This window comes from Pongo pygmaeus, chromosome 23 (genome assembly GCF_028885625.2).
Source record: "Pongo pygmaeus isolate AG05252 chromosome 23, NHGRI_mPonPyg2-v2.0_pri, whole genome shotgun sequence".
Classification (NCBI taxonomy): Eukaryota; Metazoa; Chordata; class Mammalia; order Primates; family Hominidae; genus Pongo; species Pongo pygmaeus.
The window spans coordinates 34,040,025-34,056,373 of NC_085931.1; the positions used below are offsets into that span (position 1 = coordinate 34,040,025).

Here is a 16,349-nt window from a genome sequence, read left to right on the forward strand (position 1 = left end):
GCCTCCTGGGCTCAAGCAATCCTCCCACCTCAGGCCCCCAAGTAGCTGGAGTACAGGTGTGCGTCACGTCGCCTGGCTGATTTTTTGCTTTTTTTGTAAAGATGGGGTTTCACCATGTTGCCCAGGCTGGTCTCAAACTCCTGGCTTCAAGCAATCCTCCTGCTTTGGCCTCCCAAAGTGCTGGGATTACAGGTGTGAGTCACTGCGCTTGGCCCTCATCCACGTTTTGAATGAAATGATTCTTTGTTGTGCGGGGCTGTCCCCACACTGCAGGATGTTGAGCAGCATCCCGTGCCTCAGCCTGTGTGATGCAGTAGCACTCCCCACCACACACACCCACTCATGACAACCAAAACTGTCTCAAGACAATGCAACCTCCCCCTGGTTGAGAATGGCCGCTCTAAACCAACAGGCCCCTAACTTCCATAAACAGCTTTGCCAGCTGCAGGGCGGGTACATGGTGCTCTCTGGGGATCTCACTAGAGGGATCTGGAACTTCTGCCCCTCAACTGGTTCCTGGGAACATCGGCTGTTCCTCCATCACCCCAAATGTGCCACAGAGGTTGTTTTAGTCTGCCTGGGCTGCCGTAACAAAAATACTGGAAAGTGGGGGGCTTATAGCATTTTCCAGAAATTTAGTGCTCACAGCTCTGGAGGCTGGGAAGTCCAAGATCAAGGTGCTGGCAGATTTGATGTCCTGTGAGGGCCCGTGTCCTCATATATGGCACCTTCTAATTGACAGTGGAAGAAGCTAGGAGCTATCTGGGGTCTCTTTTATTTAATTACTTTAGACAAAGGGTCTCACTCTGTCACCAAGGCTGGAGTACAATGGTGTGATCATAGCTCACTCCTGTACCCAAGAGATCTTCCTGCCTCAGCCTCCTCAGTAGCTGGGACTATAGGTGCAGCCCACTATGCCTGGCTTCTGGGGTCTCTTTTATAGGGAGCCAATCCCATTCATGAGGGCTCTACCCTCATGATGTAACCACATCCCAAAGGCCTCACCTGCTAATAGTATCACATTGGTGATTAGCTTTCAACCTGTGAATTTTGGGGGCATAGTAGGTCCACCTGGATAGTCCAGGATAATCTCCCCATCTCAAAATCTTTTATTGAATCACATCTTCAAAGTCACTTTTGCCACATAAGGTCTAATCTTGGGTTCCAGGGATTGGGATGTGGATATATTTGGAGGTTGTATGTGGGAGAGGGGCTGGATGGGGCTAATTCCTAACCTGGGCTTGACTGCGTGGCTGGAAGAGGTGGTCTGGCAGACTAGGAGGAAAGTCTGGGAGCAAAACCCGGCTCACTTTGAGATGAGGGGGCCAAGCCGGCCCACCACTTGGGCAGACCTGCCATCATCACTGACTCTCGTGGGCCGCTGCCAGAATTCAGGCAGATGCGAGACCACCAGCTTCTCCTGGGATCTGGCTTTGGGAGGCAGTGGAAAACAGATCTTTGAAAGCAGCAGGGCTGGGTCAGGGGTCCAGGGAGCAGAACTGGTGGGTTTAGAGAGAAAGGAGTCTCTGGAGTACTTCAGTGTGGTGGGATCCAGAGGCTGAACTCACACTGTCAGGGCCCTCCACGTGGTAGCCTCCCGCTAGATAGGCTCCCAGGCCATGATCCCAATGGCTTCAGCTAAACTTCACGCCCTGCAGGGTGACACAGCTTCTCCCCCTGCAGTTTAACCAAAGTCCCAGATCCAGCTCTCAATGGGGCCACTCTGAACAGTCTTCATGGGCAGGGGAGGGCTGAAGAGAAGTGGTTGGCTCAGGTCTGTGGGGCCACCTTGAGAGCTGTTGGTAGCAGCCACCTATCCCAAACCTTGTGGGCCAAAAAGAAAAGGGAACCAAAGGAGGGGGAGGCTGCTAGGCACAAACCTCAGGTGCCCCATGGTGGGAACCTGGCTCTGTGCTCCCAGACCACACCTGCACCTGGGCCGGGGTGCTGGGATGCTGCCTGGAGCTTGCTTTGGAAGGCCTGGCCAGTCTCTCCCATCAGTGCCTCCCAGCGGCACCCACAGAGCATGATAACTTTGTCCCTGTGTATCAGAGAGAGGAAAAGGGGCTCCTGTTCCCCCCAGCAGGGATGCAACCGTGGCTCCGTGGTGACTGATTCTGACTCACCTGCAGAGTGAGGGTGCACTCCCTGGACCCTTGGCCACCCTGGGACTGCCACCCACCCGAGAAGGCTCATTCACCACTTGTGAACTGATGGATCTCCATGTCGGCTTTGGCCCAGCTGTTTGGAGTCTCAGACCCACATACCCAAGCAACCACCTCCAGAGTATCTGGACAAGGTGCACAGGCACCTTGGACTCAACATGCCAAATGGAAGTCAGCCCTGAGGCAGCTGGAAGCTCTGTGGTGCCCGCCTCACCTCCCTCCTGTGCTACTTGTAGAACCCTGCCTCTCCCCTCCAGTTGTATGGTTCAGCCCTGGCTCCACCTCCTTCTCTCCTTTCCATCTTTTTGCTGCTGGCACCACCACAGTCTACTCCCCACTCCTAATGCAATAAGCTTTGGAAAATGCACATCTGACCCTGCCTGGAGGTAGTGCAGAGACTTCCTTCATTCCTGGGGTCCTGGAGGAAGCCCATTCCTCTCCCTCCCTGCTCATCCCACCCTGGGGGACTTGCCCAGGCCCTGCCCCCACATCCATTCTGCACCACCAGCAGTGCCAGCCAGTGTGCATTCCCAGCCCAGCCAGGACTCTTACAGCTGGCTCTTGAAACATCTTGTTACACAGAGGAAATCAACACCAAAAGGGTGGCATCGTCAAGTAACACTGTAATCAGCACAGGTCAGACCCTACAGGGTACAGCTAATGAAGGGCTCAGAGGAAAATTCATCGCTTAAATAGTTACATAGGAAATAAGAATCAAGGCCGGGCACGGTGGCTCCTGCCTGTAATCCCAACACTTTGGGAGGCAGAGGCAGGCAGATCACCTGAGGTTGGGAGTTCGAGACCAGCCTGACCAATATGGAGAAACTACATCTCTACTAAAAATACAAAATTAGCTGGACGTGGTGGTGCATGCCTGTAATCCCAGCTACTCAGGAGGCCGAGGCAGGAGAATTGCTTGAATCCGGGGGGCAGAGGTTGCAGTGAGCCGAGATCGCACCATTGCACTCCAGCCTAGGCAACAAGAGTGAAACTCCGTCTCAAGAAAAAAAAAAAAGAAAAGAAGTATCCAAATAAATAGGCCAGGCACAGTGGCTCACACCTGCAATCCTGCAATCCCAGCACTTTGGGAGGCCAAGGTAAGTGGATTACTTGAGGTCAGGAATTCAAGAGCAGCCTGGCCAACATGGTGAAACCTTGTCTCTACTAAAAATACAAAAAAATTAGCCAGGTGTGGTGGCAGGCGTCTGTGATCTCAGCTGATTGGGAGGCTGAGGCAGGAGAATTGCTTGAACCTGGAAGGCAGAGGTTGTATTGAGCTGAGATCGCACCACTGCATGCCAGCCTGGGTGACAGAGCAAGACTCCATCTCAAAAACAAACAGGCCGGGCGTGGTGGCTCACGCCTGTAATCCTAGCACTTTGGGAGGCCGAGGAAGGCAGATCATGAGGTCAGGAGTTTGAGATCAGCCTGGCCAGCATGGTTAAATCCTGTCTCTACTAAAAATACAGCAACCAAGTGATCAGTTGAGCCAAGGAGTTCGAAACCAACCTGGGCAACATAGTGAGACCCCATCTCCAAAAATAAATAAATAAATAAATAATCAAATAAAATATTAAGCAGTGTTTACAGAAAGAAAGAGAATATCTTTGTGACTTTAGAGTAGGCAAATGCTTCTCTTTTTTTAATTCTGTTTTTTTATTTTGTTGCATACCAAAATTTTTTCTTAAACAGGACACAAAAACTACTATAGAAGAAAAAAAACGATAAATTGGACTATATGAAAATTAAGAAATTCTATTCAACAAAAGACATCACTGAAACAGTGAAAAGGCAATTCAGAATGGGTGAATATTTGCAGAATCGCTTGATCCCAGCAGAGGTTTCAGTGAGCTGAGATTACACCAGTACAACTCTAGACAGAAAATGCTTGTGCCATTTGACCAGCCAATCTACTTGTGAGAATTTCTCCTCCAGGTTAACCTGAATTTATTTACACAGTACAGCAGTGTTTAAAGAAGCAAAAGGCAGAGCACAGCTTCAATGTCCCCTAGCCAGGGGCTAGTTCCCTGAATTGTTTAGATTTTTTTTCACCTTGCACACAGAGTATTTATTTTCCACACTAATGAAAAAGGTAAGGCCATCTTTTTATACCTATGCCTCTGGTGTATTGTTACAGGGACTGTCGACCTAAAGAAAGAAACTGAGGCAAAATTAACATAGTTTATTTGGGCCAAGGTTGAGAACAATTGCCCCAAACACACTTCCAAGTTGCTTGGGGAGTGCTTCATTTGACCTTTGTTACAAGCAGTTTTTTTTTTTTTCTTTTAGAGAGATGGTGTTGCCCCATCTCTATGTTGCCCAGTCTGGCCTCCAGTTTCTGAACTCAAGTGATCCTCCCAACTCAGCCTCCTAAAATGCTGGGATTACAGGCATGAGCCACCGTGCCTGGCCCAGAAGCAGGTTTTTTTTTTTTTTCTTTTTCTTTTTGAGATGGAGTTTCGCTCTGTCACCCAGGCTGGAGTGCAGTGGCGCGATCTTGGCTCACTGCAACCTCTGCCTCTCGGGTTCTAGCAGTTCTCTGCCTCAGCCCCCCGAGTAGCTTACAGGTGCCCACCACCGTGTCCAGCTAATTTTTTGTATTTTTTAGTAGAGATGGGGTTTCACCATCTTGACCAGGCTGATCTTGAACTTCTGACCTTGTGATCCACCTACCTTGGGCTCCCAAAGTGCTGGGATTACAGACGTGAGCCACCATGTCCGGCCCCAAAAGCAGTTTTTTTAAAGGCAAAAGAGGATAAGGAGGCCGGGCATGGTGGCACACACCTGTAATCCCAGCACTTTAGGAGGCCAAGGCAGGTGGATCACGTGAGGTTGGGAGTTCGAGACCAGCCTGGCCAACATAGTGAAACCCCCAACTCTACTAACATACAAAATCTGTTGAGTGTGGTGGCACATGCCTGTAATCCCAGCCACTTGGGAGGCTGAGGCAGGAGAATCTCTTGAACCCTGGAGGCAGAGGTTTCGGTAAGCCAAGATTGTGCCATTGCACTCCAGCCTGGGCAACAAGAGCAAAACTACGTCTCAAAACAAAACAAAACAAAAATTAGCTGGGAGTGGTGGCACGCACCTGTGGTCCCAGCTACTTGGGAGACTGAGGCAGAAGAATCCCTGGAACCCAGGAGGTGGAGGCTGCAGTAAGCCAAGATCACGCCACTGTACTCTAGCCTGGGCGACAAAGCGAGATTCTGTCTCAAGAAAATAAATAAAAAGTAAAAAAGAAGATAAGGAGTGGGCTGATACAACGCTGCTTAGCAGGAATTGTCACTGGTTTAGAGAGGTAATGTAATCGCACCATGAGTTCATCTTGCCAACCGCCTAGACAAAGCCTATTTATCAAGACAGGAATTGCAGTAGACAAAGAGTAATTCATGCAGAGTCGATCGGAGTTTTATTATCACTCAAGTCAGTCTCCCCAAGGATTCGGGGATCACAGTTTTTTGTTTTTTGCTTTTTGTTTTTTTTTGAGACGCTCACTGCAACCTCCACCTCCTGCGTTCAAGTGATTTTCATGCCTCAGCCTCCTGAGCAGCTGGGACTACAGGCGTGTGCCACCACACCTAGCTAATTATTGCGATTTTAGTAGAGATGAGGTTTCACCGTGTTGGCTGGTCTTGAACTCCTGACCTCAAGTGATCCACCTGCCTCGGTCTCCCAAACTGCAGGGATTACTGACATGAGCCTCAGTGCCTGACCAAGGGGATCAGAGTTTTTAAAGGTAATTTGGTGGGTAGGGGCTTGGGAAGTGGGGAGTGCTGACTGGTCAGGTTGAAAATGGAATCACAGCCGGTAGAAGTGAGTTTTTCTTGCTGTCTTCTGTTCCTGGTGCGATGGCAGAACTGGTTGAACCAGATTAGCAGTCTGGGTGGTGTCAGCTGATCCATGGTGTGCAGGGTCTGCCAAATATCTCCAGCCCTGATCTTAAGTTTTACAACAGTGATGTTATCCCCAGGAGCAATTTGGGGAGGTTCAGACTCTTGGAGCCAGAGGCGGCATGACCCCTAAACTGTAATTTATTCCCCCACCCACCCACCCAGACGGAGTCTTGCTCTGTCACCCAGGCTGGAGCACAGTGGTGCAATCTCGGCTTGCTGCAACCTCTGCCTCCCGGGTTCAAATGATTCTTTTGCTTCAACCTCCCAAGTAGCTGGGATTACGGGCATGTGCCACCATGCCCAGCTAATTTTTGTGTTCTTAGTAGTGACGGGGTTTCACCATGTTGGCCAGGCTGGTTTCGAACTCTTGAGCTTGTGATCAGCCTGCCTCGGCCTCCCGAAGTGCTGGGATTACAGGCGTGAGCCACTGCGCCCGGCCTAAATGGTAATTTTTAACCTTGTAGCTAATTTGTTAGTCCTGCAAATGCGGACTGGTCCCTAGGCAAGAAGGAGGTCTTTTCAGGAAAGTGCTATTACCAATTTTGTTTCAGAGTTCCTTCCCAAAGTTAGTTCAGCCTACACCCAGGAATGAAGAAGGACAGCTTAAAGGTTAGAAGCAAGATGGAATCAGTTACCTCTGATTTCTTTCACTTTCATAATTTCCTCAGTTACACTTTTGCAAAGGCAGTTTCAATAACATGGGTTAGTGATGGGCTATACTTTTTTTTCTTTTTTTTAGAGATGAGATCTTGCTCTGTTGCCTGGCCTGGACTGCATGGTGCCATCAAGGCTCATTGCAGCCTCAACCTCCAGGGCTCAAATGATCCTCTTGCCTCAGTCTCCCGAGTAGCTGCGATTACAGGTGCATGCTGCCATGGCTAACTGTGTGTGTGTGTGTGTGTGTGTGTGTGTGTGTGTGTGTGTGTGTGTGTGTAGACAGGCTCCACTATGTTGCCCAGACTGGTCTCGAACTCCTGGCCTCAAGCAATCCCCTTGCCTCCATCTCCCAGAGCACTGGGATTACAGGTGTGAGCCAATGCTCCTTGCCTGGCTGGTTACTGCTGAACTATAGAGTATGAGTTATTGCTGGGGCTCAGAAACTGATACCCCAAAATATAGCACTGAACTGAAGAAGAAGCCACAAGGTCTCTCTGACCTCTCCCCACCTCTGTATCAATCTGTCAGCCAGAGCTCAGGATGAAGTTGTTCTCTGAAGTTCCTTATCTGCCTCAAGTCTGGACCTGCCAAAGAAGAAAACAATGAGCTCTGGTCCCTCCTGTGAGTCTTCCTTAACTGAACTCCTATCACAGGAAGAAAGACTGAAATCTGTCAGCACACCTGGACAGACTTGTCACAATCTATTATTTGCTCTTCAGGCCCAACAGACTTTGTCCCAGGCCACTGTGTGGTTTCTTGTTTGTTCGTTTGTTTGTTTGTTTTGAGATGGAGTCTCGCTCTGTCACCCAGGCCGGAGTGCCGTGGTGCAGTCTGGGCTCACTGCAGCCTCTGCCTCCCAGGTTCAAGTGATTCTCCTGCCTCAGCCTTCCAAGTAGCTGGGATTACAGGCATGCACCACCACACCCAGCTAATTTTTGTATTTTTAGTAAAGATGGGGTTTCACCATGTTGGCCAGGCTGGTCTCCATCTCCTGATCTCATAATCCGCCTGCCTCGCCCTCTGGAGTGCTGGGATTATAGGCATGAGCCACCGAGCCAGGCCCGTTGAATGTTCTTTAAATCCATTAAATTCTCCCTGCCCAGGCCAGGGGCAGTGGCTCATGCCTGTAATCCCAGCACTTTGGGAGGCTGAGGCGCATGGATCATCTGAGGTCAAGAGTTCAAGACCAGCCTGGCCAACATGGTGAAACCTCATCTCTGCTAAAAATACAAAAATTAGCTGGGCATGGTGGTGGGTGCCTGTGGTCCCAGCTACTCAGGAGGCTTAGGCAGGAGAATCAGTTGAACCTGGGAGGCAGAGGTCGCAGTGAGCTGAGATTGCACCACTGCACTCCAGCCTGGGTGACAGAGGGAGACTCCGTCTTAAAACACAACAAACAAAAATCCTCCCCACGCCAAATCATGTGCTGTCCTCCTAAAATCATCCACACTCCCATCTCCTGCCAGCCCCGGGTGATCAAGTGCCTGCTGTGGCCCATCAGGAGACCCCTCTCCTCAGGGTCCAGTGCTGCCGAGGAGGAGGGAGTGGCCAGTGTAGTGCGTTGTAGGAGTGGGAAGTCAGGGGGGCTTCCTGGAGGAGTCTGGCTCCAGCTGAGTATCAAAGGAGAGATTCCCATCTCCCTTTCCCCTAAGAAGCAGGGTACATCAGCATCTTTATCCCAATAAGATATTCGGCAATGACTCTTTGTATACCTTGTTTTCCAATTAATCTGCCTTTTGTGAGTTGATTTTTCCTTGAACTTTCAGAGGGTGAAGGGGAAGTTTTCCCTTGGCCCCTACATTATGGTGTCCAGCATATGGCATTTTATGGCTACTTGACATCGTTAGTCTAGAACCCACCTAGCAAGTGGCATCAAGGTGGGAGTGAGGCGTGACTGCTGTGACACCCCATCGCATTTCAATGCCTCTCTGGGCCTGATAATTAAAGGGGGCTCTCATTCCTCAGATAAAAATTTCTTTTTGGCCTGGCGCAGTGGATCACGCCTGTAATCCCAGCACTTAGGGAGGACGAGGCAGGAGGATTGCTTGACCCCAGGAGTTCAAGACCAGCCTGAGCGTGCCTGTGGCTCCAGCTACTTGGGAGGCTGAGGCAGGAGGATCACCTGAGCCTGGGAGGTTGAGGTGGCAATGAGCTATGATCGCACCACTGCACTCCAGTCTGGGTGACAGAGTGAGACCCTGTCTCACAGAAGAAAAGTTTCTTTCCCATCTTAGCACCAATCAACTGCTTCAACAAATGGTCCCTGAAACGTATTAAGGCTTAATCACAAAAGAAGTTTATTTCCTGGTCCTGGAACAGTAGTAGGTGGGTGATCAGGTCAGCAGGGACTTGGTTGCCATGGCTTCCAAAGTCAGTCATCCTCACATCCTTGCAACAAAGGGAGCTGGTGAAAGCCTGGAGGGATGCCTGTGGGAAGCCGCACTCCTCCACGATGCCTCCCTGACTTCCCACTCCTACAATGTGCTGCACCGACCGCCCCCTCCTCTTTGGCAGCATTGGACCCTGAGGACAGGGGTGTCCTGATGGGCCTAGCAGAGGTCTGGCCCACAGCAGGCACTCAGCCACCCTGGGGCTTGCAGAAGGAAGCAGCTTGGCAGAGGAGGGGGTCCCTCGCTCCCCAGCTGTGCCTGTACTGTACTGTACTGGGTCAGACCCTGGCCCGCAGGTCAGCCGCACCCACTATGCTCAGCCAACAGGACACCTAGTGGGAGGCTGGAGGGCAGGGGGCACAGAGAAGCCGGGCTTCCCTACTGTAGCCAGTGGGGGACCTGCAGCTGGGCTGTCACCTCTGTGACACCGCTAGGCCCACAGGCCTTCGTGACGCCCACTTCCATGGGGACCTGGGCCTGGCTCCCATAGCACACTCCTTCCTCCCTTTGCCCTTCTGCCCAAGGTGGGTCTTGGGATCCTGCAGGGACCTCATCGGCTCCTGTTTGACCCCCCAGCTCTCTCATCACCTGTGTCTCCAAAGCCCCGGATTACCATCTGCCCCACTCTGACTGGTACCACCACAATGGTACCAGCCATTGGGTGACTCTGATACTCTGTCATTTCAGCCCCACTGTGGACCACCCGCAAGCTCCCACGGCTGCCCGTCCTGCAAACCCTGGGCTGCTGTTTGGGAGACCATCTCCCTGAGGCAGCGGTCCCTGCCTTTGATGTCTCTAGAGAGTCTGCACCGGCTCCAGGCCTTCCGCTTTTGCACAGGTCCTGTCTCTGTCTCTTTCGGGCCCCAGGAAAAGCTCCTGGCAGGTGGTGGGGCTTCCCAGCCTGGCCTGCCCCTGGCACTGGGAACATCTGATATCTGGGACTGGGGCCACAGACAGGGCACCCTTTCTTCTGCTGGAAAGGGGAGGCGTGGGGGCAGACCAAGGGCCCATCCTGGAGGGAGATTGGTGGGGGTGGGGGAGCCTGAGCCGGGCCACACTTTGCTCTTAGGATGAAATCTAAATGCCTTGGCCTGGCAGGGGAGGCCTTGGCTGGCCCCCACCCCTGCCATTCCGCAGACACGACTGCCCTTCTCTTTCTCTGAGCCTTTACACAGACTGTTCCTCTACCCGGAACCCCTGTCCAACCAATCAGAGCTCTGAGAATCCAACCTGTTTCTTGACCTCAGTTCAGGGGCTGCTCTTGTCTGGAACACCCTCTAGTGGACCTGATGAGCTGCCAAGCTGCCCCTGCCCCTCTTGGGCCCCCTGGAAACCTGTGCCCGCTCCCTCATGTCCAGGCGTTGACCCAGAAACTGACCTCTCACCCACTGACACGTGGCCGGCCCAGGCCTGGCGTGGCACAGGGGTGCGCTGGGGATTCAGACAGTGGGAGGGGAGCCCTGCCTTACTTCATCTGTAGGGATGAAAGTACCTGCCCAGCCGGCCAAAGGGCTGGCCCTCAGCCTCACCATGCCTGGAGGTGCAAACCCAGGGGAATGGGGAAGCAACGGAGTGAGATCTAGAAAGACAGGAGGCCAGACCCCGTTCCCATCTGCTGGTCTCCCGCCACCCCTGCCTTGCAACCCTCTCAGCTCGGTTCCCGCACACGTGCCCCATCATGCACATTCACCTCCTCCAGGAAGGCCTCAGATGAGACCTGCCTCTGCCTCCCCAGCTCTCCCATTCACCAAGGGCAAGGCTGAGCAGGTGAGAGGCCTGGACTCCCACCCCACAGTCAGTGCCTGCTGAATGACCTGGGGCGACCTGTGCAACCTCTTCAACACTCCTGAGATAAGGGGATGACCCAGGTGAGGGGAGGCAGAGGGTGGGCTGTGCGCAGACCTTGGCTGCGGTTGTGACCAAGTTGGCTGATCCACCTGCAGGGCTGGGATGGGCTGACCGCCCTCCTGACCTCCCGCCACCCCGGCTCGCTGTTCCTATCCTCTGCTGCCCCCATGTGGCCACTCCCAGCACTGCAGGCCACACTGAGGCCGCTCAACTCCCCACCCAGTGTTCTCTACCCGGCCCCCAACTTCCAGCCTCACCCTCTCCAGCACTTTCTCTGAGACCTAAGGGGCAAACCTGACCAATGCTACCCTGCCTGAGTCCCCATTCAGGACCCTCTCCACAAAGGTTGATGGGCCCTGGTCATCCTCCAGCTGCCTCCGGGGTTGTGCCTCCATGCCGGGCCCCACAGGAAGTGCCGAGGAGGAGCTGCCTCAGGTGGGCCACGGTGGCCTGAGACCTGGGCTCTGTGCCCAGATTCTGGACATTCCTGTGCTAAGGAGCCCGGGCACTGGTCTCCTGAGGACTTGGAGCTGATCCTGCCCATGACTGCGCCCAGCCAAGGAGCTGAGGTTGCAGGGCAGTGCTTGCCAGAGAGCGCCAGGGCGTGGTGTGGGGGTGGCACCTCTGCTGGGGGAGGGGTTGTCCCTCTCCATCTCTTGAGCAACTCAAGCGAGCCCTGTGCTGTGTTGGCGGCTTCCCCACCCCACGAGGCGGCCACAGTTCTCCATCCCACTGCATACATGGAGAGAGAGCCTGGGGAGGGAGCATCCCCGGCAACCTGGGTGTGGAGGAAGCAGGCAGGGCTCAGACCTGCCTCACTCTGGATATGGTTGGTGGTGACCCCGCCAGGCGGTCATGGAACCCTCCAGAACCAGAGCGCAGCATGAACACCAGGAGACCAGGGAAGGAAACGAGGCGCTTGTTTTCTCCTTGCACACCAGGGAGGGTGTTCCTGAGTGACCTTCCAGAAGAGCTTGAAATTACAAGCCTGGAGTCCCCGGGGAGGTCTCTGCCACTGGGGGTCTCGCTGTCTGCTTTGGGGTTCTGGGGCCTCTCCTTACCCCATCTGGGGTCCCAGGGTGGGCCCAGGGGTCCAGGAACTAAGGCAGCACTGCACTGGTGCCCGCACAGTCTGGGAGCAGGCCTCCGTAGATCAGGGGTCAGGGGCCCCAGCGTCAGGCTCTGGGGAGTGAGGTATTGGAATCTGATGCTCAGATGTGGGAGTGTCAGGGCTCAGGACACAGGTATTAGAATCCCAGGGTATGAAGTTTCAGGTCTGGGGAATTAGAGCCGTGAGTATTTGGGGAACAGCACAGAGCGCTGCTAGCACGGGGCTTGGGTGTTGGAACACTGGGCCTCCTGCCTGGGGTCTGAGATGACAGAGCAGGGGGTTAAAGGCCCAGGTATCAAGTGTCCAGGTCCCAGGTGTCTGGTCCTGGGGCTGCGGGAGTCGCAGGACTGGGCTGCCTGTTCTCAGGAGTCTTGGCCTGGTGCTCACAGCCGAGCTGCTCCCATCAGGGCTGTGCGTCTCAGATGTGCCTGCAACAGATACACTGGTGGTACAGGCATTGGGTAAATATGCCCATTGCAAAAGAGAAAAAACTGCCATAAAAAGGGGCTGCAGATGTCATGGAGGTTTGAAACCCCGCAGGGCATTCATTAAATGTTAAAGCTCCAAAATAATCTTTTTTGACTCCATCTCCCACATCCAGGGCACACTGATGTAAAGGGTGGGCTGCCAAGGCTGAGAGCAGTTCTACCCATTTGGCTATGCAGGGTTCGGCCCCTGTGGCTGCTCTCATAGGCTGTTAAGTGCCTGCAGCTTTTCCAGGTGTAGGATACAATCTGCCAGTGGATCTACCATTCTGGAATACAGAGGACAGTGACCTCCTTCCCACAGCTCCACTAGGCAGTGCCCCAGTGGGGACTCGGTCTGGGGCCTCCAACCCCACATTTCTGCTCCACACTGACCTAGTAGAGGTTCTGTGGGAGGGTTCTGCCCCCGCAACAGGGTTCTGCCTGAGCACCCAGGCTTTTCCATACATCCTCGGAAATCTAGGTGTAGGTTATCGAGGCTCCAACACTCTTGCATTCTGTACACCTGCAGGTTTAACACCACATGGAAGCTGCCAAGGCTTATCATGGCGTTTGCTCCCCAAAGCGGTGGCATAGCAGTATCCAGAGCCTCTTGAGCCAAGGCTGGAGCTGAATCAGCCATGAGGCTGCACAGGACTGTGGGGCCCTAGGTCAGACCCAGCAAGCCATTCAGTTCACCTAGGCTCAGGACCTGTAATGTGAGAGGCGGCCTCAGAGATATCTGAAATACCTTTGAGGTCTTTTTCCCATTGTCTTGGCTATCAACACTTGGCTCCTCTTTAGTTATGCAAATACCTCTAGCAAGTGATTGTTTTGCAGCCCACTTGGGTTCTTTTCAGGAAAAGAGGATGTTATTTTCTACCACATAGTCAAGCTGAAAATTTTTCAATCTTTTATGCTCTGCTTTCCTTTTAAATATAAATTCCAAATTAAAGTAATTTCTTTGATCTCACATCTGAGTATTGCCTGTTAGACACAGCCAGGCCACATCTTGAACTCTTTCTGCCTAGAAATTTCTTCTGCCAGATACTCTTGATTGTTCTGCAGTTCCAACTTCCACAGATTCCTGGAACATGAATAGAATTCAGCCAAACTCTTTCCTAAGGTATAACATGGGAGATATTTGCCCCAGTTCCCAATAAGTTACTCACTTTCCATCTGAGACTTTGACAGCCTATACTTCATTGTTCATAACATCATCAGCATTTTGATCACAACCATTTAACCAGTCTCTATAAAGTTTGAAACATTTTCTACTCTTCCTGTTGTGAACCCCCAAAATTGGACACAGGTCTCAGTTAACTCAGAAAGCTTATTTTGCCAAGATTGAGAAGGCACATCTGTGACACAGCCTCAGGAGATCCTGATGACATGTGTCCAAGGTGGTAGGGGTACAGCTTGGTTTTATACATTTTAGGGAGACATGAGACATCAATCAACATGTAAGATGTACATCAGTTCAGTCTGGAAAGGGGCTCCAGGTGAAGGCAAGACAACTTGAAGCAGGCAATGGGCTTCCAGTCTTAGATAGATAAGAGACAAATTGTTGCATTCTTTTGCGCTTCTGATGAGCCTCTCCAAAAAGAAGCAATCAGGTATGTGTTTATCTCAGTGAGCAGAGGGGAGACTTTCAATAGAATGGGAGGCAGGTGTGCTCTAAGCAGTTCCCAGGTTGAGTGGGGTCCCAAGATTTACTTTCCTTTCACACTGTTTTCTCCTGAGCCCCCCAAACCCTTCCAGTCTCTGGCCATGACTGAGTTCCACAGCTGCTTTTGTACTATCAGGTATCTTTTAGCAATACTTTATTTACCAAGTATCTGTGTTAGAACATTCTTGCATTGCTACAAAGAAATACTCGAGGTTGGGAAATTTACAAATAAAAGAGGTTGAATTGGCTTATGGTTCTGCAAGCTGTACAAGAGTCATGGTGCCTGCAGTTGCTTGGCTTCTGAGGATATCTCAAGGGGATTTTACTCGGTGGAACATGAAGTGGGAGCAGACATCTCTCATGGCAGAGTGGGAGCAAGAAAGAGAGTAAGGCGGGAGGTTCCACACATCTAAACAATCAGATCTTGCAAGAACTCACCCACTGTCATGAGGACAGCACCAAGCCTCGCAGAATCCTCTCTGATGACCCAACCACCTCCCACCAGGTGCCACATGCAACATTGGGGATTACGTTTCAACAGGAGATTGAAAGAGGACACACATCCACACTATATCAGGAGGTGTGTGCCTTGCAACCAGCAGGGGATGCTGCAGGACTGCCCTATGGTCCCTACACAGCTGCTTAGTAAGAACCATTCACTCCAAGGAACCTGTGCCCTGTGTTCAATGATGGGGACTCAGGAGCTGTGTCCTCTCTGGCCTGGCAGAGTCCCCTAAGCAGAGACCTGCATATGGTTTCGGCAGGTGCTTCTTCCCAGGGCCCTCCCAAGGGGGAAACCAAACCTTCCTCCTCCTCAGTCTGCATGTGAGCTGAGCTTCAGCCCCAGGGCTCAGGGATGCGCTGGGCAGTCCTTGGATGGAAACATATTTGCATGAGCAGCCCCTCCTCTGGCAGAGGATGGAGAAAAAAAGGAGACCTGGGGCAGCCCAGGCCCACTGTTAGGGCTCAGGGGCTGTGTCCACTATGGGCTGGACTCTTCTCCTTCTTGTACTCCTCTCTCACTGCACAGGTAGGGAAAGTCCTTATAAACTGAGTCTCAGTGTCCAACCTACACCATCCCCTCTCGCTCAGACCTATGAGAAGCTTTACCCTGGGCACTGCCTTATCACCCATGATGTCTGTGTTTTCAGGTTCCCTCTCGCAGCCTGTGCAGACTCAGCCATCTTCCCATTCTGCATGTTCTGGAGCATCAGCCAGACTCACCTGCACACTGAGCAGTGGCTTCAGTGTTGGGGACTTCTGGATAAGCTGGTACCAACAAAAACCAGGGAACCCTCCCCGGTATCTCCTGTACTACCACTCAGACTCCGATAAGGGCCAAGGCTCTGGAGTTCCCAGCCGCTTCTCTGGATCCAATGATGCATCAGCCAATGCAGGGATTCTGCGTATCTCTGGGCTCCAGCCTAAGGATGAGGCTGACTATTACTGTGGTACATGGCACGGCAACTCTAAGACTCACACACTGCTCCAGACCCATGAGGAAGTAAGACAAACACCTCCCCTCTACTCTCCTGCCCTAGTGAAGTCACCCCTGCTGGTGGCTGTGACCAAATCTAGCTCAGGGGGTGACATCTGTTGTCACATCAACAGCACTGGAGCTCCCACAGACAAGTAGGTCTAACAAAGTCCTACCTTGCTCACATTTCACAGGCAGACATGCTCAGGGGTTTTACCTTGCTCAGGGGTAAAATCTCTCAGAGTTGACATTGAAGAAGGCAAGAGGGGTGGGTTGGGGTTCATCTCAGCCCAGAGTCTAGAAGTAACTCAGAGATGCTGCTGGTCTGAGAGTTTTAATATGAGCATTGGGATACAATACAGGGATGCAGATGGGAATTGTATTCTCTATATCAGTAAGGAACTATCAGTAGTTGAAAAGTCAGTACATTGAAAATAGCATAAAGCATGAAATACTTTAGGATAAGTATGACAAAAATTGTTGTTTTACACACTAGAAGTCATAAAACATTGCTTAGATGCAGGTCTTAAAGAAGACCTGAGTAAATGCACAGATAATCCTTTTTTTTTTTTTTTTTGAGATGGAGTTTCACTCTTGTTGCCCAGGCTGGAGTGCAATGGTGCGATCTTGGCTCACCGCAACCTCCACCTCCTGGGTTCAAGCGATTCTCCTGCC

At 52.0% G+C, this 16,349-nt stretch overlaps 1 gene segment (V, D, J or C); it reads left to right on the top strand.

Annotated features, from left to right (window-relative positions):
• Positions 1–15,181: 15,181 nt before the first annotated feature.
• Positions 15,182–15,833, top strand: LOC129022932 (immunoglobulin lambda variable 5-52-like). The segment is given in 2 exon segments: positions 15,182–15,227; positions 15,349–15,833. Coding segments are annotated over 2 exon segments (531 nt in total).
• Positions 15,834–16,349: the final 516 nt, after the last annotated feature.